The 22,421-nt window shown below is 42.7% G+C and overlaps 2 protein-coding genes across 2 annotated transcripts in view; one reads left to right on the top strand and one right to left on the bottom strand.

Moving 5' to 3' along the window:
- Nucleotides 1–22,421, bottom strand: part of MAP6 (microtubule associated protein 6) — a 74,728-nt gene that overhangs the window by 36,595 nt on the left and 15,712 nt on the right. The window lies entirely within an intron of this gene.
- On the top strand, nucleotides 15,562–16,282 carry LOC308642289 (diphthamide biosynthesis protein 3-like). The gene has a single exon (XM_081281136.1). The coding sequence runs from the start codon at nucleotides 15,626–15,628 to the stop codon at nucleotides 15,872–15,874; it is 249 nt and encodes an 82-aa protein (XP_081137262.1). The 5' UTR covers nucleotides 15,562–15,625; the 3' UTR covers nucleotides 15,875–16,282.

Below are 22,421 nucleotides of genomic sequence, written 5' to 3'. Positions count from 1 at the left end.
GCCTTCAGAATACCCAGTCTTTGGGGGAAGCAATTAACATTTCAAAGGAAACCGTCATATCAGTGCCTACAACAATGCCTCAGCTTTCTTTCTTTCTTTATTTTTTTTTTTAGTGGGGGGGGGGGAGAAAGAGAGAGAGAGAGAGAGAGAGAGAGAGAGAGAGAGAGAGAAAGAATTTTAATGTTTATTTTTAGATTTTGGCGGACACAACATCTTTGTTGGTATGTGGTGCTGAGGATCGAACCCGGGCCGCACGCATGACAGGCGAGTGCGCTACCGCTTGAGCCACATCCCCAGCCCCTGCCTCAGCTTTCTTAACCTGTCAATTGTGCAGGTTACCAGACTCTGACCTGCCACAGAGTCGGGAGAGAAGAGAAGGGGACATGGGGGTCTACAGTGTACCAGATGCTTCACAAAAACACGTCTGTCTTTAATCCCCATGACAAGGCCATAGGTGGGCACACAGCTAATAAACTGAAGGACCAAAATCAAATTCAAGACTGAACAACTAATTACGGATCTGACATTTTCTCATTATGCTACATTAATCAGTTTCTGGTATAAAGAACAATAACAACACACAAAAAAAGAATCCCACAATCTCTTGTTTGAATAGCAAGCTAAAAATGGGTGCTAAGTCACATGAGAAAATTACACTACCAAAAGGGAGACACACTTATGGCCACAGTTGAACAGATACTTGGCCTGATTAAACGACCTCTGTGACTTCCACGTCTGGGGGATCAAGGCCAGGCTCCCCAGCTGGATGCAGATTCCAGTCCAGCACAGCCTACTTCAGAGGCTCTTTGCCTCTCTCTCTCATTCCCTAGCAGTTTTGCCAAACCACTGCACACCTCTGTTCTTTAATGATAGTTTCCTCTTTCTAGAATGCTTTCCCAGGCCCCATGCTCTGTGCTTGACTCCACTCAGATGTCACCTCTGTGAGCCATCACTAATCCCCAGATAGGTCAAGGACTCCTACCCCAGCTGTCACATACATTCCCTTCTGCTGAGGTGTCTCTGGACAGCCTACGTAGATGGGAGGCCTGTGAGAACAGGAGCTATTGAGTGCCCAAGCCTAGCAGCTTGGTGCCCAGGGCCAGCATGGAGCAGGCTCTACGGAAAGGCTTGTTGGGTGAACCAGACTGCAGGGGAATCACAGAGCTGGCAGAGCTGGATGGCACCTGAAGATGCTCACTTTCTTTTTTTTGTGGGGGTACTGGGGACTGAACTCAGGGACATTCGGCCACTGAGCCACATCCCCAGCCCTATTTTGTATTTTATTTAGAGACAGGGTCTCTTTGAGTTTCTTAGTGCCTCTCCATTGCTGAGGCTGACTTTCATCTTACGATCCTCCTGCCTCAGCCTCCCTAACCACTGGGATTATAGGCGTGTGCCACCACACCCAGCGCTCACTTTCTTTTGTAGCTGGGAATTATAGGAAGGGCAGGAAAGACACATAAGATGGCATGGTGAGGTGCAGCCAAGCATTTGAGCTCGAATCTGACGCTGGAAATAGTAGGAGCCACTGGAGACCTCAGAGCAGAGAAACTGTTACTGGAGCACAGGCCAGAGGCTGCTGGGATCCCAACTGGCTGGATTTGGTCACCTACCCACATCAGACATAAGATAGAATGATATAAAAAGGGGAAATAAATCTAAGTGCAGTTTGGCCGACACTGGAAGGTAGTTTCCTTCTCCCATCCTACAGAAACAGTCTAATTTTTTTTATTTGTTTGTTTTTCTTTTTGTACCAGGGATTAAATTCAGGGGCACTGAGCCACATCCACAGCCCTTTTTTTCTGTTTTATTTAGAGACAGGGTCTCACTGAGTTGCTTAGCTCCTTGCCTTTGTTGAGGCTGACTTCGAACTCGCGATCCTCCTGCCTCAGTCTCCTAAACCACTGGGATTATAGGTGTGTGCCCCAGAGCCCCAGCAGAAACAGTATAATTTTTGGAAACAAACAAACAAACAAACAAAAAAAAAACCAGGAAATACACATATGGAGATTCGGCCAAATGGTGTGAGGCAGATATATGTTACAGTTGAGGTGCTCTGACTTTCACTGGCCCTGGGCCAGGTCTGGGGGCAGTTTCAGCTTCTGTTCTCAGCATGAGATGACCACTTGCAGGAAGCTGAGATGGAGAAAACAGCTTAACTAACAGGAAATGGAAACAAAAAAATAATTTGGGCTTTTAATTTTAAATAGATCCCCTTACCAAATTTAGTGACAAAGTGGCCTGGAAGATATCTCAGTTGGGTGACTCAGGCTACTTGGAGACAATGAGAGGCTCGGGAGAGACCACTTGGGGACAACAGGTGCTGTAGATTCATGTATGCTTTATTTAATGAGGAAACCCAGTGTCAACTCTGGTAACAAATTATTCATTTATGGAGCACCTACAGCACTTATAAGATGGTCACCTTCACCGAGGGTTTACCAAGCAGCAGAGATTTTGCACTATTTAATTTAATCCTCAGAGCAACTCTCCACTTTATGGATGAGAAAACTAAGCTCAGAGAGGTACAGTGACTCATCCGCAGCCTCAGAGAGTGGCACCATGACCCAGGCCTGTATTAGCACTTGGGATAAGAGACAGAGAGCAAAGCCAAAAACCAAATGATTAGAGTCACATGGTATGGGAGCTGCTGTGGGAGACCAACCTTACACGTGACTGAGTCACACTCCCCGGCTGGGTGCTGAGGCGCTCAGTCACAGAAATGTGGCAGAGCTTTCCCCACCCTTCTTGGGTTCGAGGGTCGGGGTCTGTGCATGGGTGTGTCTTGCTACAGCCCCATGGGTGAAGCTATGCTCACCTGTTCCTTTGTAATATAACCCCTTGCCCTGTTTAGGATAGGATCTTCCATGGAAGCGCCTTGTGTGTGTCCCCTTCTCTTACTGTGCCCTTGGGTGTGGCCTACCCGGTGTCAGTCAACCTGCTGACAGTGGACATCATGAAGATAGACTCAGCCCCCTGAAACCTGACCCCTTGCCTCATTTGAATAGCTTCTCCTCAATAAAAGGGGTCAGCGCGTGCTCTCTTCCTGCGGACCCTTAAGGTCAGAGGAGCCGTCACAGCGACCTCAAACAAAAAGGTATTTGTGTCTCTTGTGTGGTTATTTTGCACAGCCCAGTTAGCCCAGTTCAACTGGAGTGACCCTTGAGCCTTTCAGTCGCGAAAACAGAAACCAGCAAGCTGCCATAGCCCAGAGAGATGCAGGGAGACAAAAAAGCCCTGAGCAGAGTCTGTAACCAATGGTGTGGGGCCAAAGATCATTGTGACGGGTAACAGAAAAATGCATCACGAGTTAAAACAAGCCTTCCAGCCTATCATTTTTTCTCATTTGGAGCAAAGCCAGAATGGGTTAAGCCTAAGAGGAAACAACTAAAAGCAGAGGGGCAAAATGCAGAGTATTACTGCTTGAGATTAAAAAATCAAATTCCTGCTTATAATCATTTAACACAGAGGTTCCCACCAGCAATTTTCCAACAATGGGTGGAAGCCATCTTTCTGCCTCAGGAAATTGTGTGCTATTAGGAGAACCCAGCAGCAGACCAGCAGCAGCTGGCCCACACAGACCCACCTCTCAATTAGATAGTTGCAAGAGACAGTGGAAAGAGATAAACCTATCAGTGGTGGTAGAGGGGGACAGGGCAGCAGGGTGCTGGTTGCAGTCACTGTACACGCAGTCCTGCTTGAGCATCAGCTAGCGGGTATACGTGGGTGCACATGCGCTCTGCCAAGCAGTAAGGGAGGAAGGGTTGGTAACAAAAGGGTATGAGAGTAAGTGGCCTTCCCAGGTAGAGACTGATTGCTTTGAGATTAATTGTGATAATGGCCATGAGAGTGAAAGCAGCCTGCATACAAAGAGCCTCCTCACCACCAGGAACTGGGTGCACTATGCTTCCTGCTTCCTCTCATTTCCTGCTCACAGAGACCCTGTGAGGCAGCCACTGTTATCATCATTCCCATCTTCCAGAAGGAGACAGGCTGAGGGGTTAAGTGTCCTGACCTTGGACATCAAGAGATGCTGGGATTAAACAAGAATGGTACCATTAACAGCCATGTCCCAGGACCGAACTGGAAGACTTGGATGGAGCACCAAGACATGGGGCTCCCAATGCAGATTTCCCAAGGAAAGGCTGAGAATGGTGAAGGGACATTAGCAAGAGTCTGGGATCTGTGTAGGGACTGTTCCCCTTTCAACTGACATCACAAGAAAGGCTCAGGGACACCTGAACCTCGGAGCTATGGTGGACCAAGAACTGACTCGTCTGTGAAACCCAAAGGCTCAGGAAATGGTTTGCTGGATGGTCCAGGTGCAGAGTGAAGGAGATACAGATGGCTGTGCTGTGGGGACTCCTACTCTGTGTTCGTCAGTACAAACTGCACAGTGCTATTTCCCTGAACCAGAGGGGCTCGAGAGGGCTAACAGATCTCACGGATAGGAAGAAGGAGGATGCTCGGAGATGAGAAAGGAGTCCGATACCAGCCAGAGGGATCACATTTATCAAGGGGCCTGCAAGGCGAGGTCTGCGGCAATGGGTGGGGGTCTCCAAAGAGCCCAGCAAAGCACCTGCAAGAGACTGAGCATACCTAAACACCTGCTGGCCAGAGCACCCACCAGCAGAGGCCAGTCCAAGCAGGAACCTGCCTCTCTGGTTTGGCTGCCTGCCAGAAACCCTGGAAGGTTTCAAGGTGGGGCCAGGGAGGGACAGAGGGTCGAAGTGCCACTGTAGGCTCCTCCCCTGGAACAAGCCAGAGAGTCAGAGGGAGAAGAATACCAATTTTAAGTAGGCTACCCCTTTGCCTATTACATGGGGCTAGACATTTTAATGACTAGAGAACTTTTATTTACTGTTATTTGCCAAGTCATGAGACTTGCCCCAAATTTCATCCAAGGGAAAGGGAAGAACTTGCACCATAGAATAAATTTAAAGGCAGAGCCAGGCATGGTGGAGTCCGAGGCAGGAGGATTGCAAGTTTGAGGTCAGACTGGGCATCTTAGACCCAGTCTCAAAATAAAAAATAAAAAGGGCTGGAGATGTAGTTCAGTGGTAAAGCACCCTGGGGCCAATCCTCAATATTGAAAAATAATACTAATAATTAATTTAAAGGGATAGTTAGAAGCAAAAATAAAGTCAAGTTGTCTTTGTTCAATGTAAAAGTTACATTTCCAAATAGTGACAACGTACAATGTTCCAGAAGACTTAAAATGGATTTACATATTTGATGTAATTTAATCTCAAACCAACCTTCAAGATAGAACTCATTTTTCCTATTTTACAGATTAGAACATGGATGCTCAGAGAGGTAAAGTCACAGAGCTGGTAAGTCTCTGGCAGTGCCAAGACTCAAACTCACAAGGACTCCAATGGGCCTATGTCTTACTATCATGTTTTTGCTTGGGACTCCAACAGGTCAACTAATGAAAGTGGTCCCCAGGATGGGAATCTTTTTGGCATCCCGGATTAGAAGTACATTTATTTTGAACTAATTCTCTTTCATGCATTCAATAAAGATTTCACTACAAATGGTAAGAGGCTTTGCTCTAATACCAACACACAAAGCAGTCCTTTATTTCGAGACCAAAGGGATTGAAAAGAAAAGGTTGATTGCACAGCAGCCATCACTTGGTGGCCTGTCAAAGGATTAGTCTAAACTGCAGTGGTCATAACCAAATAACCAGATCTGGAGCCGAATCCAAGTCTGTAAAATGAGGCTGGGGGCATGCCGGCAGGGTGTTACTTGGAGGGAGCAGTTCTTAGAGGACAGTGAGGGAACAACAGGGAAACAGCGTCACCTGAGGGAGAGGTTGGGGAGAAGAGAAAGAAGGCAGAAGAGCCAGTCTTGTTGACAAAGCGCAATCTCCAACTGCTCATGAGCTACACGCTTCCTACAATAGCTTCTTAATATCCATGGCCACAAGATACCCAGAGATTAAATTACAGCAAGAGGATGTGAACTCTATGTGAGTAGAGGTGTGTGCATGGGCTGCTGTCACCACTGTCCTCACCAAGGTCTTCTGACTTCCCTGTCTCCACCCTCCCTCTAAAAACTACCTGCTTGAGTCACAGAGCCAGCATGTGACTCCTGGGTTTTGTCACCTCCCACCTCCACAGGTGACTACTGTCTTAGTCTGGTTTTGCTATCAGAATAATACTCACCTTATAAGATGAGCTTCACTCTTTTTTTTTTAATTTTTGGAAGTATTTGTGAAAAGTTAGTATTAATTCTTCTTTGTTTGTTGGCCTAAGCTCAATTCACAATACCTAATGAAACCAACCTAGGTGTCCTTCAATAGACGAATGGATAAGAAAATGTGGTACAGAAACACAATGGAATATTACTCAGCTATAAAGAAGAATGAAGTTATGGCATTTGCCAGTAAATGGATGGAACTGGAGGCTATCATGCTAGGTGAAATAAGCCAATCTCCAAAACCCAAAGGCCAAGTAGTTTTCTCTGATATGCAGATGCTGACTCACAATAATGAGGAGAGGGTGCAGAGGGAGAAGGGGAGATTTACCAGATTAGACAGGACAGAGTATGGGGAGGGAGGGGAGATGGGAATGAGAAAGATATAACTTTCATAACTTTGTATGAATACTCGACCAGTGTAATTCCATATCATGTACAACCAAAAGAATGGGAAGTTATACTCCATGTATATATGCTATGTCAAAATACATTCTACTGTCATATTAACTAAAAAGAACAAAAAAATAAATTAAAAAAAAAGAATTCACTGGCCTGTTTGTTTTTGTAACCCACTACATCTAATACACAGTTGATGATCATTAAAAGATATCAAGTTAATTTTGTATCTTATTGGATATAGTTTATTATAGTTTACTTAAATACTTGAGAAGCTTGTATTAGAAATGTTATAGAATATTATAGATAAGTTCCTTCTACAGGACAAATTCCTGACTATTTTTATATCAGGACTTGAGTTTTATAGTTGTGACCTAGTAGTGTGTCCTAAAAATAAATTCCTTCAAATTCCTCTGGGTGCCAGGTAAAATTCATTCAACTTAGCCTTGAACTGAGTTCCAACTTCCTGTCTGAATCCTTCCTAAACTCATTATTCATTAAAAGAATCAATAACTGCATTAAAGTACAAATGCTTAATGTACAAAGGCTTCAAAAAAGACAAGTGACTTTCAGTGTTTCATTAATAACAAAGGATTTATCTTTTAAGAATAATTGCTATCAAACTTTGAATGTTGAATATATCGGAGAATTTGTAATGACGAACATTCCACTGTTGTCAGTCCTGGGCTGAAGCCTCGGGATCTCTATTTTAACAGGTTCTTTGGGTGATGTTATGCAGTTGGTCATAGGAACACACTTTGAGAAACACCAAAATTGCTACCACAGAATGATGAACACAGGAAATATTGTCCGTAAAGTGCCTGGCACAGCCCTTGGCTCCAGGCACACCATGGGTACCAGTGTGACTATGTAAGAAGTATAATTTGAATTACTTCAAAGAGAGTTATTGTTGGGTAACAGTTTAATTGTTGGTGGGACTGCTGGGAGATTTTGGGTCACTGTCCTGTAATCTGCATTCATCCTCAGCAAGAACAAAGCGTGGCCCATCAAGCAGTTTGAGTTTGAAATCTCAATTATGCCATTTACCAGCTGCAGAACTTCAAGAACTGCCCTTCCTGAGCTTTGCTGTGTTGATATAAGGAATTAATGAAATGTAATAGAAGTTGGGTTTGGGGGTTCCCCGCCATGTTATTTTGTTTGGTGGTGCTGGGTATGGAACTGGGACCTTGCACATACTAAGCACAAGTTCTATCACTGAGCTACACCCAGCTTCTCAAAGTATTTTTTTTTTTTAAAGAGAGAGTGATAGAGGGAGAGAGAGAGAGAGAGAGAGAATTTTTTAATATTTATTTTTTAGTTCTCGGCGGACACAACATCTTTGTTGGTATGTGGTGCTTAGGATCGAACCCGGGCCGCACGCATGCCAGGCGAGCGCGCTACCGCTTGAGCCACATCCCCAGCCCTCAAAGTATTTTCTTAAATTCCCTCTGCCCTTTGTCAACTCCCCTCCCGATCCCCTCCTCCAGATGAGATCATTTAACACAGGGCCAGAAGGAGACAGCACAAAAGCGCTTTCACAAGGACAATGATGGATGGCCCGAGACTGACCGTGCTAGCTAAAAAACTCACACATGAAGGGACAGGAAAGGGCAGCAGATTCAAAGGCTGTCTACTCAATGGTCATGTACTTGCTTCTGAAACCTCAACCTGAAACCATTGAAATTCAGCTGCAGGAGAACACGCTTCCCTCCTTGGGTGCTTTGATATATTTAGGGGGAGACAGGAAGGGATATCAAGGTCAGGCCTAGAAAAAGATCAATGAAAATTGATCCTTTCTGCTGTTCCAGGAGCTAGGCACCGAGGTCCGGTCATATTACTGAGATGGGATGATCCAATTCTACCCAGTAAATACCACCTGCAGAGGCATTTCTGTCCATTGGCAATGGACACCGAGTGTGTGAATGAATGAATTTTTAGCAATGGTGTGGAAATTCTCTAGTCAATAGAAATTCTAAGATTCTAAGAGATTCTCTCTTAATTTCGTTTATATCTATTTTCTACTGTGATTTGGGATTCAAATGTTGGCTCTGTGCCTTGGGGGGCAAGTTCTTGACCTTACCAAACCCTCTTATTTAATCCTCATCTCAGTTTCATTAGATTTATTCTATTTTCATTAAAATGGGGTGCTGAGGATCCCTGAGTTGACAAGTGGCAGATCTGAGCCCAGGCCAGGCTTCCTTTGTGTTATTCATTGCAATTCCAGGCACTTGCCCAACGATACCAAATTAGGTGGGCAATAAAAGGTGACAGTTGGGGCTGGTGGTGTAGCTCAGTGGCAGAGTGCTTGCCTAGCATGTGTGAGGCACTGGGTTCGATCCTCAGCACCATATAAAACATTAACTAATTAATTAATTAAAGGTATTGTGACCAATTACAACTAAAAAATATTAAAATAAAATTAAAAAGGTGACAGCCATATGTGCGTATATGTCTTTTTGTTTGCTGTTACCTAGAGTCACAGGATAGCCCTTCTGATCAAGTGACACTTGAGCAGAGAACTGAAGGAAATGAGCCTTGTAGACATATTGGGGAAGAGTGTTCCAGGCAGAGGGCAAAGGCCCTGAGGCGGGAGGGGTGTCTGAGTAACGCCAAGGCCAGCAGAGCTGGACTAGAGCTAACAGGGGCTAGGAACCAAGAAGTGAGATAAGTGAAGGGAGGACAGATGGGGCAGGGCCTTGTACATTAGAGTGAGGGGTCTGACTTTTTTTCTATGTGAGATGGGAAGCCACCATTGGGTCCAAGGGGACCCAATGAGTTGGTTCTCATTTAAGATTTCCTCCAGCTGCTGCATTCAGAAAAGCTACCATTTGGGCAAGAGAGAAGCAGGGAGACCAGTTAGTAGGAAGATGACCTTCACAATCCAGATACGAGACATGGGAGGGGTAGGCGGGAGTAGCTGTGTCCCTGTCCCCAGGCTTGGCAGCTGAGACTCTGATACTTTCTGCATAAACGAATAATATGGCATAGGAAGTATTATACAATGTGCTCGGGCACATAAATGAGAAGTTGCATTCTTCTTTATGAAGTTGGGGGCAGTGGCAAAAATGTCAACGCAAACACAAGTTGAATCTTGTTGACAGTAATTTCCCAAAGATGGGAAACATAAGGTTTTTCACAGTCATAGGATGGTGGAAGCAAATTCCACAGACTCCAAGTTGTGCCTGTGGCCTGAGTCACTGGCGGGTGGGACGTGGGGGTGCATGGCAGTCAGTGAAGCCTGACTGAGGAGTCGGGCCTGCTGCACTGAGGAGTCCCAGTGCCTCACTCCTCAGCCAAGGGCCGCGGGGAGAGCCGAGCAGTACAGACTCGGCCTCCAGCGGCTTCTAACCTGATTTCAGCAGAAAGGACTTTGAGGTGCTGGCTCTGGGGACCCATGACCGGGATACAAATTTCCTTGTCAGTCCAGTGTCTTTTCCAGCTTTCCTAAAGCCCTGGCCCATGTCTCCACCCAGGAAGTGGTGGGGCCCTGAGGCTGCTCTGCTTTATTAGTACTTTCAGGGCACTTTTGCTTATTTGGAAACCAGCTCTTCAGACAAGAAAACCTTGGGCTCTTTAAAGAAACATTAATTAAGAGAGATGCCAACAGTTTTCAAAATATTGTGCAGGAAAACTTTTTTTCCTCTTAATGAGTGTTTAAGAGCTATTAAAACTGCATTTGTCGTTTGTAATCTCGTAGCTTATAAAGGCCTTTCTCAAACCAAATTACTAATGAGGTAATTACCAACATAATAATTACTGTATAATTACTAAGGGAGTGGGAAGGAAAATGTGGAGCAAAATAGGCAGCCAGGAATTTGGTTTTTCTTTCAGAGATCTGAGAAGAATTGTCTCTGTGAAGGTCAGTGGACCGAGTTATCAGTTCACAACCTGGAAGCTCTATCACCAGAGTGTTGTAAGGATCACTAGTTAGATGGTAAAGGAGTGTCCTTTCAACTACCCCTGGGCCTGGAGATTTCTGGCTGGGCAATAACAGAGTCTCTGAGCAGGCAGAGCCAGCCGGAAATTCTTATGCATCCCATACTTCCCAGGAGATCTTGGGCAAGGGAGTGGAAATGTCTGAACTTCACCATATGGAAGTGAAGCAGGAAAATGTACCTCACAGGTAGCTGTGAGGATTGAAAATGTCAATGCCAAGGTACGAGTGGCATCTGGTGCTTAGTGAATGTTAGTCTTCCAACCCCTTCAATTTCCAGCCCCAGCTTATAGGGCACCTGCCTGCGACAGCTCTACTCAGTCAGGTCAAAGGACTTAGCAATAGTTTGATAAATTTTACTCATGTATTTTCCCTTGAAACTGCCCAAATCACTTCCAGTTAGTTTATAGTTTAAAAAATGAGGTAAAAATAGAAACCCCTGGGGATAAATCAGGAATTTGAAATCACACAGTTACATCATGGCCACGTTGTGATTGGAAACTTCTTGCAGTCTGAGGACTTGGTTTTTTGGTTTCAGGGCTTTCTGTGTGGTATCAGAACATCTGTAACATTAGCCTCCCTAAGCAGCTGGCCTAAGACTGGCCAAGCTGCAGGAGGTAGGGCTCTGGGGAGGTGTGTTTATTGTACATGTGCTTATTACCTACTCAGCAGATGTGACCGAGGCCAGGAGCTGACGGGTAGGATTCTGAAGCATGGTAAAGCCTGTACTTGTAAAAAGTACATAAAAAATTTCTTTGTGAGCGTTTAGAACTTTACCCTTTATATTCTAGAAGGCGCCTAGCATTGTTTCCTCTAGGCTGTCTCCAACTCCAGTGTTTCTAGGAAACACACAGGGTAGGACTGAGGGACTTGTTAAAAGACAGGCTCCTGAGCCCCACCCTCAGAGTCTGATTCTGGCTCCAGGAAGCTGCATCTTACACAGGTACACCAGGTGACCCTGTTGCAGGCTCATGTACATTGAGAGACACACTGCGATATTTGCTTGACCTGCCATCTTGGGATATAAATGGAATAAATGAGTGTTTAAACATTGCTGAAAGGATTTAAGTAATTTTCCCAAGGTGGGCAGCTTGCCAATGAGTGGTAGGAGCTGGGCTGCTTGCCCTCACGTGCCCTGCTGGAAAGCCATTTCTTCCATTAAGGCTGTGTCAGAGCAAGTATTATAAAAACAATCTCTTTTAACACCCAAAGGGTACTTCTCTTTTGTTACCTACAACTTTTACCCTATAGAATGCTAACACTGAGCATCTGCCTGGCCTATGAATTAGACATGTCTTCTTCCTCTGATGTTTTAGCATCTGGGGTCTTAAAGATCCCAGGAAAACTGTCCCTTATCCCCATCCCAATTCCTAGAGACAGTAAGCAACCAGCCTGTGAGAATGCCTTTCATGTGTCAACAAACCCATGCCCATTCCCCAACCATATCTCCTTTATCAGGCTCTCACAGGGTCTTGCATTTGGGTCACTCTCCTGTGTCCTACTGCTTCTAGACCAGGTTTCAGTGCACATGGACAGCCCCTAAGTCCCAGAGCAATCTAAACTCTTCAAACTAGCCAATCCTCAACCTGCCTAGCCTGCTTACCCTACCTCACCATTCCTTCCCAAGAAAACCAAAACAATGTCTCTTGCCCATGCTTCCCCAACTGCTTCCCATGCGGCCTAGTGTTGCCTGGTGTTTCCTGGGGGGAATAAACTATCTTCCCAATTGGTCTTCCAATACCCGAATAATAAAACCTACAATTAAAACAGTCTCCCAAATTAAACCAGAAGCAATCTGAATACAAACTCTCCTTTGAACAATTGTTAGATTAACTCAGTGTTTTCTTCACTTCAAGGTTTAAAAAATATTTGTTGAATTAATTTTAAGCTAGTCAATAAGCTTAAATAAAGCTTCATTCCTTGATCTGGGTTCACTTTGGGGTTTACTTTGTGTTGATTTTCAAACTGCTCCCAAACATATATTCCTTTTTTCAAGTGAAAGTGTAGAAGTGCATGGCAGAGCAGTATGGAGTGGTCAAGTTATCACTGGTTCCTTTCAATCATGCAAGCTGACTCTAAGCTGAAAATGATAGAGTCCTTGCTTTCTAGTTTGCCATGACAATGACAGTATTTACTCATAAATAAATACTTATAAGGATAGAAATATTTTTTAAGGGTAGAAACACTTGCATTACAGTGACCCAGGGATTTCAAGGGTCTTGAGTAGACTAGCTGGAGCATCCTATGTGATGGACTGTGAAATATATAAGCAGGTACAACCAAGAGATGGAGCAAGGTTGCTTGGGAGAGAAAAGAGCACTGGGCCACGAGGCCATAACGCCTTGGATTCCATTCCCTCTTGTGAAACCACCTCTCTGCACTACAGGACAAATCACACACCCAGCTGCCAGTCTCAGCTGTCACATCAGGAAAATGGAGGAGGGGGGCAGAACAATATATTTATAAAACTCCTTCTGTTCACTAAATTGCTGGTGTTCTAAATTATGACTTTGAAATGGAGCTATTTGAGAAGGAAGGAAGGGAAGAATGAAATAAAGAAGGAAGGAAGCAAGCAAGCAAGCAAGGAAGTTAGTTTTGAATTAACAGTGGTGAAAAATTGAAAATGAGTGAAACATCCAGAAATATAGGAATGGTTAAATGAAACAGGCTACATCCACATGATAGTATAGTATGCAATTATTTAAATGATGCAAATGAAGAGTTTATAATGCTTTGGGGAAAAACACGAATACTACGGAGGCCCCGTGTGAGCCCTGGTTTGCCAGCACTCTGCTAAGCTCCCCTTGAACTAGCCTTTTCCCACAGCTCTCAGGATGGCTGACATCATCCCCATGAAATGTCCCGCTCAAGATTCTACAGAACTGCACTAATTAATCAGAAAAAGAATGGTTTACACAATGAGTCCATCTGAGACACATTCAGATTGAAATGACATCTTGGTCCCTCCACATGGAATGTCTATTTTCCCCCAAACATGTTGGTGGCTGTGAGGACTCAGTTCCCACCACTAGGGTGTGCCTTCCCAACTTCCCAGTTGTACACAGGTGGGTGACAGGAACAATAGGACCCCTGGTTCTTGCACCACTAAATCAAGAAGAAGGGCTTCATGCATGCTTTACCACTGACCTATACCCCAAGCCTTTTAATTTTTTTATTTTGAAACAGGACTCGCTAAACTGCCCAGGCTAACCTTGAACTTGTGCTCGCTCAGCTTCAATCTCCAGAGTAGCTGGGATTACAGTCATGCGCCCCCCACTCCCTAAAAGTATACATTTTAAATCTCAATGCTCATTTCAGAAACAGCAAAACAACCCCTATTACTTTCCCTGTGTTCCATTTCTTTATTTCCTTCATTCACAAGACTTTATCAAAGCTGTTTAAATACATAAGATATGTCCAATTTGGGGCATAGGTTGTGGCTCAGAGAAAAAATACTCGCCTAGTATCCTTAGCACCACATAAAAACAAAATAAAGGTATTGTGTCCACCTACAACTAAAAAAATAAATGTTAAAAAAAATCTCCAATTCAAAAATTGGAAAATGATGCAGTGGGTGCTACCAGCTAAGGCAGTATGATAGCATTCACTTAGGAAAATCCATTTGGGATAATTTTGTTATTTCTGACTCAGCCATTAACTGAGGCTAATCTGGGACGAAAAGGGAGAAGCTATCTTACTATTAATCCCGCTTTTCTATTCCTCTAAGTAAAATGTCTGACTCAAAAGAATTTTTTAGAAAGAAGAATGCAGAATTGGAAATGCATGATTTCAACCTCAAGAAAAATAAAAAAAGGTAAACTAACACCAAAATTTAAGCATCAACTTATAATGGTGGTTAATGTGAGGTGATTAAATTTTTCTTTTTTAAATAAAGTTTTCTTTTCTGTACTGTATTTACTAAATTTCCTACCACAGGAAGTAAGAAGAGAGGTAGAGAAGAGGTGAGGGACAGAGATAGATACAGAAATTACTGGTGAGAGTCTCTAAAGTGCCCCTCCGGAGCACAGCTGTGCAGGGCCCCCTGAGTTGTCTAGAGGTTTCTTCTGGGTGCCCGAATGCTAGCTTGACTGTGCTCAGGCCCTACCCTGGCTCTCACAGCTGACCACTGCCCACTCCATTGAACACACATGAGCCTGTCACTTTCGGTTCCACTTGATTTCCACTTACCCTTCTGGCAGGCTGCCACAGAGTCCTCTTGGCAACCTTCACACTGGTTTCCATGGATACCCTCCACTCTCAGACAGGCGGCTGCTCAGAGCAGATGGCCGTCGGCATTGGGTGGGGAACAGGCTGAAAGGGCATCTGAATCTCGGGCACTCTGAATCCTCTGTTTGTCCCTGTCCCTAATACACCACACACACACACACACACACACACACACACAAGCACAAACACACCATAGTCATGTTTAGTTCTGGCCTTGACAAGGAACTCATCACATTTCAAATATCACAAATACTATGTATGACAATTGCTAACATTTGTGGAGCATCTACTCTGAACTGCATACCTTGCATACAAGGGAAGAAAATAATTTACCAGGAAAAAAAAAAATTTACCAGGATAGTTGAAGGAGTTCAGTGTTTCTGACCCCATTCAGTGGGGCCAATTCTTTTTTGAATTAGTGTACACTATTGACGTGTGCAAAAACAATTTTAGAAGAATATTTAAATTTCAGGTTCCTGGAAAAAGAAATTGAAGCTCAGAGATTTGAAATAACTTCACCAAGGTGAAACAAATAGTAAATTTCTGAGGCTGGGATTTGAGCTGATGTTTTCTGATCCCAAGACATTTGGTTGATCCACTGCACTGTGGTTAACAACCAGTAGCCATGGCTACAGCAGTCCCCACTATTCACTGAGGACATGTTCCCAGACCGCAGAAGATGGCTGAAACTGCAGACTGTGTGGGGCCCCACATATACTATGTTTATTTTTAGGTATACACACCTATGTTAAAGTTTAATTTAAAAAGTAAGGGAAGGGTTCCAGCCGGCTTTCGGGAAGTTACACCAACAGAGGCGTTGTCAGACGGCTGGGGCACCTGCCCTCTGCTGGCCCCAACGACCCCATGGCTGTGTTTCACGACGAGGTGGAGATCGAGGACTTCCAATATGACGAGGATTCCGAAACATATTTCTACCCCTGTCCGTGTGGGGATAACTTTTCTATCACCAAGGAAGATTTGGAGAATGGGGAAGACGTGGCAACGTGTCCTAGCTGCTCTCTCATTATAAAAGTGATTTATGTCAAAGATCAATTTATGTGTGGAGAAACAGTCCTGGCCCCTTCATCCAACAAAGAATTAGTTAAATGCTGAAGAAACCTTCAGGAATCCATATCCTGAACAGTTGAGAATGAGCCCAGGTGGAAATATCAAACGCAGAATAACTGATTTTTTTCACGGGGACAACTGTTTTGTGGTTTGCCATTCTGTTAGCGTGTGGATCTTTTCACCAACTGCTGAGTTCATCTTCCAATAGAAAAGTGAGCACCTGATGGGTCATACCTGGATTTCATGTTTAGAATGTTGAATTGGAAGCATTCTTAATTATCCATCTGAATTTAAATGAAGATAATTTTACATCAGTGCTTTCTTTCCCTTATACCTTAAATCTAATTCAGTATCTGATAACAGCATCATCTACCTCAGTCATTAGGATTTCTTAGTTTAAAAGATATATTTTTAATTAGTTACCAATATGGTTAAAATTAGCCCTTTCTTTGAAATTTGACAACAGCTTTATTACTCTAATTTAAAATTTGTTGCTTCATCAGTACTGCACTTCCAGTTCCCTCACCAAGCCAGTCTCCCCAGTCTTGCTATTATTAGAATGTTCAGGTTCTGTTCAGCATTTTTTTTTTGTTACACTTCATGCACAGAGTTCTATTGTGGTAGTGAATAAGGAAGAAAAATCTACAGTGAAATGATTGAAGAAGTAGAGAGTCCTTATGTTCCTTAAAAATCATGACAAGATTAAAAAAAATCAGAAGGAAGCAAAGTTGTTAACAATGAGAGGAGTTAAACATGCCAAATTAGTAAATGAATGCTTTAATTATTTTACCAGATCAAAGCACATATTTTTGTGTCTTGATGTTTGTTTATTTTCTGATAAAACTAATGAAACTGCATTTCATAGAGAGGTTAATGCCAAGTCTCTGTGGCTAGTTCCAGTGCTTTTAGCCTATCACAGTATTGTGTCACTACTCCTAAAAAGTAGAGCATCTACAATAGAGAATGAACTTAAAAATGGGAGGCCTGTTCTGAATAAATATGTCCATGTGGACACATCTAATAAGCCTCTACAGCATGCAACCAAACCAAACATGCACTCCTACAGAGAAATGTTGCTAGGGAGTAAGAGAAATATATGAAGATAGACTATTAGTCTTCCTTTGCTAGAGTGCTGAGAGTAGCAAGAAATTAGAATCACAAGAAAATTGGAAAAAATTTCCATTATAAACACAACTTTGCTGTCTGTATGAAAATGCACTGATACCTGGCAAGTTGTTTTAGGTGTGGCTCCTGCAATTAGAAAAGCTCCTTAGAGTATGAGTGTTCTATACTGGTTGATAAATAAACTACACACAATCTTTGGAAGTTTAAATTAAAACAAGTAGACTTAAAAAAAATCTGGCAGTAGCATGGCTGTATGCAACCATTAGGCTGAGACATAATAAATCAAAAATTATATGCTAGATATACTTCGTACATTATATGGCATATTTGTGACATGATGAGAAGTCTCACTGCTGCTTAGAACACTGTCAGCCCAGAAGTAATCCACACAACTTTGAAAAGCAAAGTAACTGCTCAGATGAACAGAGCAGGATACAAGTTAACTCTAGTGGGCAGTGACCTGCAAAGAGAAATGAACTGTCTCAACCTCATTTTAGATGGTACTAACTATATATAAACTTTCTCTGCTGCCAATGAATTTCAAGCAAGAACAGACATCCTTGGTGTGGGTCTACTGTGAGCATAGAACAGGAAGAAAATTTGCCCAAGTTCAAACATCCCAGGAGAAAAGAAATACAAACAGCATTGGCAGTCAGTGATTGTTGATAATGCTGCAATAATAGGAATGATTTTGTTTTAAAGCAACTGTGTTGTTTAAATTTGAGAACTACAACAGAACATACCAGGAATTAATTGTATAGTAAGCAGAAAGTAAAACCAAGGTTTTTCAGGTATGATTGGATTTCTGAGTGATGCTTGTGCCTTATTTAGCCCCACAGACATTTGTGGAGCACCTCTGTGAACTGATTTAATCCAATCTCTGTCTGATTAGCTCTGGGGTCTTGAGGCCAGGCCAGTGGATCCCTCACCTGTACAGGTATAGGAGATGGGATCAGAACGTTTTCAGCTATCAGTTCTCATTTCAGGTGTGGGGGATTTCCAGAATGGAAAGGGCAATTGAAACCTTGATAAACTCAAAACTTTTGAATCATGAATTACAGGGAAACTCCCAATTTTCATCAGCGATGTTACCACACTTCTGAGTTTGAAAATTAACTCGGCTGTTTGAAGGATCTGCATATACTTTATACATTAAAAAGCATTTTTCTTGGATAGCACAAACATTTTTATAACTACATATTAATTTATTACCAGAACAAATTGTATTGGCGTGCTAAATAAAATCTGATAATTAAAAAAAAGTAAGGGAATAATAACAATACCTAATAAGCACAGCAATGATAATATACCATAATAAAATTGATAGCAACACTATCCTTGTTCTTTGGGGTCATTAATGAGTAAAATAAGGGTTACTTGTGACACTCCCCACAGTCAATCTGATAACTGAGACACCTACATGGAATTAATAGGTAAGGTGGTGTACAGTTGGAACATGCTGGACCCTGGGCAAAGCGATGGCTCACATCCTGAGCAAGATGGAGGGGGATAGCGTAAAAGTCATCAAGCTACTCAGAAAAGCATGTGATTTAAAGCTTATGAATTATTTATTCTGGAATTTTCCACTTAATATTTTTAGACCAAGGTTAACTGCAGGTAACTGAAACCATGGCAAGCAAAACCATGGATGGGGGGGGGGGCTCTACACTAATTTCCCTTGATTGCTCACTTTTTCTACAGAACTTTTCCCTCTTCCATCACCAACCCCATTCCTAAAGACATTCATGCGTCTGCTGATTTGTCCTCTCCCCTCTCCCCAGCTCCAGGACCAACACCAGCACCATCTTCATTATCATTACTATCACCATCACCATCATACTTCCCCTTATGATTGAAGTAGAAACTATCACAAAAATCAGGATGTCCCAAGCCCTGGACCTCTAGTCATTTCCCAAAGTCTAGGTATGTCTTCTTCATAAGAAGAGCTTAACAAGTATGAACTGACTGACTGAATAAATAAACTAACACTCTGCCAAAATTCCTTCATGGACGCAGATTGGGACAGTGGTTATAAAGGTTATAAAGTATCACCTTCTCACAAATGCAGTCTAGATTAGGAGGATTCTGATGTGCTAAAAAGGCACCCCAAAGAATGGGGGTGTTAGATGAGATTCTCAGCAGCTAGAATGAACAAACCTCTCACCAGTCCAATCTCCTTTGGAGCTACATGAGGCGGGTGCTTCTTTGAGGAGTCCTAAGTCCCCCAGGATAGAGATCTTTTGTGATACTCTTGGCTGCTAGATTCAAGGCAGATTGATTACTTTCCCTTGATTGTTTTAATACCATTTATTCCTTGTCTATTTGTTTTAAAAGCCTTGTTCTAACTCCCAAGAGAACCCCATACAAAATGGTCACAGCAGCCAGAGACTCATATTATTTCATAATGGTGAATCCTGTATCTTGTATTCTTGGTTGCCATGAGAGATGGCTTGCTTACCCATTATACATAAAGACAAAGAGGCTCTTACACTTACATAGCTTCCGGCTGCTTCTCAGCTGTAAGGAAACAAGAGAGTGACTATGTCCATTTAGGAAGGTTAAATGATGTGCTGAGTAAGGCCCAGTCAAATCAACTATTCTCAGGCATTCGTTCAGGTATTATTTGCTACTTAAATACAAAATCTTAAACCTGGCAGCACAGTGTTCTCTTCTCAATAGCCAGAGGTCAGAAATTGGTAAAATATGGCCTGCAAGCCACATTCAGCTCTCCACCTGGTTTTGTTTAGCCCTGAGCAAGGAAAGGTGTTTATTTGTTTGATTCTTTGTTTTGGCAGTACTGGGGATTAATCCAGGGCCACCCACAATACTAGGCAAGGGTTCTACCACTGAGCCCAGCCCCATCCCCAAGGAATGTTTTTTGTGGATTGATATTTGCAATAAATTTAATGAAAGTCAACACTAATTTTGAACCCCAACTCAGCCAATGTTACTTTCCTAAAAAAATCCATTCTTCTCATTAACAGACTTATATTACATAAAATTATTCCATTATTATTATTATTTTTAATTTTGTCACTAAAATTTTTTGAGAAATTTGTTTTCTCTCTAATTTTATAAGTATATACATAATATTCTCAATTTTGCATGTTGGCCTACAAAGCCTCTAATATTTACATTCTGTCCCTTCACAGAAAGTTAGCCCATCCCTGGTCTAGACTGAAGCTACCTTCCCAGACTCATCCCTGCCAGGTCAGTCCTTTCCCTTGGAACGCTTGTCATATCTGAAGGTCTGTGGCTCCCCATAGGCAAGACTAATTCTCCATGCTCAGCAGCCCTCCTGACTAGAAAGTGCCACCTCACTGCCTGCCTGATTATTTTGTTTTATCTACTGAATCCAGAAGGCTTCCTTGATGCTTCAAGTCAAAATGGGTAGGATGACTGCTCAAAAAGCACAAAAAGTCCTGTAAGGCTTAACCAAGTTTGCTGTAGGTCAGAGTTCACATTGTGGCTCTCTTCCATGTTAGACAGAAGTGTCTCTGGACAGGAAGCTACATGTATACAGTAGGAGATTGACAAATGTCTGCTTCAAAGTGGAATAACCGATTGGAAATGAATAACGAAAAGCTAACCTGACTCCTAAGCACCCAACTTATTGTCTGGCTTTTATTTTTGCCAGTGCCTTAGGCATTTGCCTGCCTTCAGAAGGTAGGAAGTAGCCTCTGCAAAGCAAGGTTATAGTAAGTTAAAAGGATGGAAAATTGTGGGTGACTATGTACTACAGGAGTATAGTTGAGAAATGATCCTCCATCCTTAGTGACCTTGATAATACTCTCTTCTCATGTCACCAGGCTGTGGGGTGTGGCACTGGTGGGCAATAATACTCCCATTGACAGGCCTACTGACATTTCTCTCCCACTTTTATTATACCTTTACTCCCCATTTTCCCTCTCTCTGTGCCCACTGAATAGATCTGAATTGCATATTTAATCCAGTGGCCCACTAAATCTTCAAGGGAGAATGGTCAGGTCCTGCTCCCCACTGGAGACATTCTGCACACATTGGTTGTGCAGTCTTTGTGTCTGGACCACAGAGAGGATAAAAGCACAAGGGTCAAGCACTGCCTTCAGGGAACTTAGGCTGAATGGACTTTCTTGTACAGCTCTGCAAAAATCCAGTGAGGAGTCCTTAAGGTTCCTGTGCTTTGGGGGGAGATACTGGCAAAATGTCAGAGAAGCACAGAAAGATCCTCAGCAGGGAAGTCATTACAGCCCACGAAGGAAATGCTATCCCGAGCTCGCACACAATCAACCCACACTCTGGTGGTTCCTAGGAAATTCAAACTCCAGACTTCAGTAAAAATTAGATAATAGTACTAAGCACAAAAATAGTTCTTAATTCATTTTCAGAGAAAATTTAAGCTTGTTAACAATCATTCTTTTCTAATTGCTCTCATTAAGATTCTAATTTTATGTTTCTTGTTTTATGCATGCATGATTTCATGTGTACAGCCTGGCAAGAGGCTGGCCTCCCATTTAATTAATATTTACATAGGCAGATTATAAAATAGTGACTCGGAAATGGTTGCTGGAGTAAAAATGTCCATAAAAAATCTTTTCGAGCATTTTATGGTTCTTTCCCAAAAGTTTCGAGTTTGTGCAAACAGAAGAGCAAAGGGGCTTCTTCCTATTAGCCAAGTGGCACTCAACCTACCAGGGATAATAGTGATGAGGCTAATTGCCATTTATTAAGTGGTTATAAAATATGGGCTAAGCACTAGATAAATACTGTACATACATCACTTATCCTCTTGTTCAAATAAAAATCTTTTAAGCAGCTACTAAACACCCGGAACTAGGCTAGGTGATGAGGTGCAATGGTAAATAAGGCAGGTAAGAGTCACTGACTTAATAAAATATTAGTATCGTTCAACAGCCTTACAATGTAGATACTATTCATTCTATTTTATGAGTAAGGGAACAAAATCAGAAAAGAGTGGTTAAGTAATCAAACTTGTACAGTTAGTATGTGGTATGTAGGATTTGAACCCCAGTCCCAAATACAGCAGGACACTTGAAAGAAGGAAGTACTGTACCTCAAATGGCCTTCTGTACCCGTAGTTCATTGTTAAGGACCTCGGGAAGGGATATACAGTTTCTTATTCTTTCCCTTTCCAGTGGAACTGAGTCCTGTGCTCTGACACACTGCACAGGTACAGCTAGCTCCTCTAGGGAGTATTCCAGAACCCAGAACCCATACTCAGAGTCCCCTTGACCTCCCTCAACACCTCCTGCAAATTTCTATTACAGCAATGACTACCATTACCATAATTTTCTTCACATGCGTTTCTCACACTAGACCAGGAGCTCCTTTAGGACAGGTACCAAATTATCCACCTCTGCACCTTACAGGTGCACAGTCCCTCATCCGAGAAGGAATAGATGTTGCCAGATAAATAAATGAAAGACTTCCCTTGGTAACCTACTCTGCCTCATTCTCTCAACAACAA

Source organism: Spermophilus citellus, assembly GCF_964194105.1.
Source record: "Spermophilus citellus genome assembly, chromosome: 2".
Lineage (NCBI taxonomy): Eukaryota > Metazoa > Chordata > Mammalia > Rodentia > Sciuridae > Spermophilus > Spermophilus citellus.
Note: the sequence above shows the minus strand (reverse complement) of the source record. Positions and strands in the feature narration are given on the sequence as shown.

Bases quoted from the DNA above. Each gene is read 5' to 3' on its own strand.
- LOC308642289 (XM_081281136.1), top strand. From the start codon at position 15,626: ATGGCTGTGTTTCACGACGAGGTGGAGATCGAGGACTTCCAATATGAC.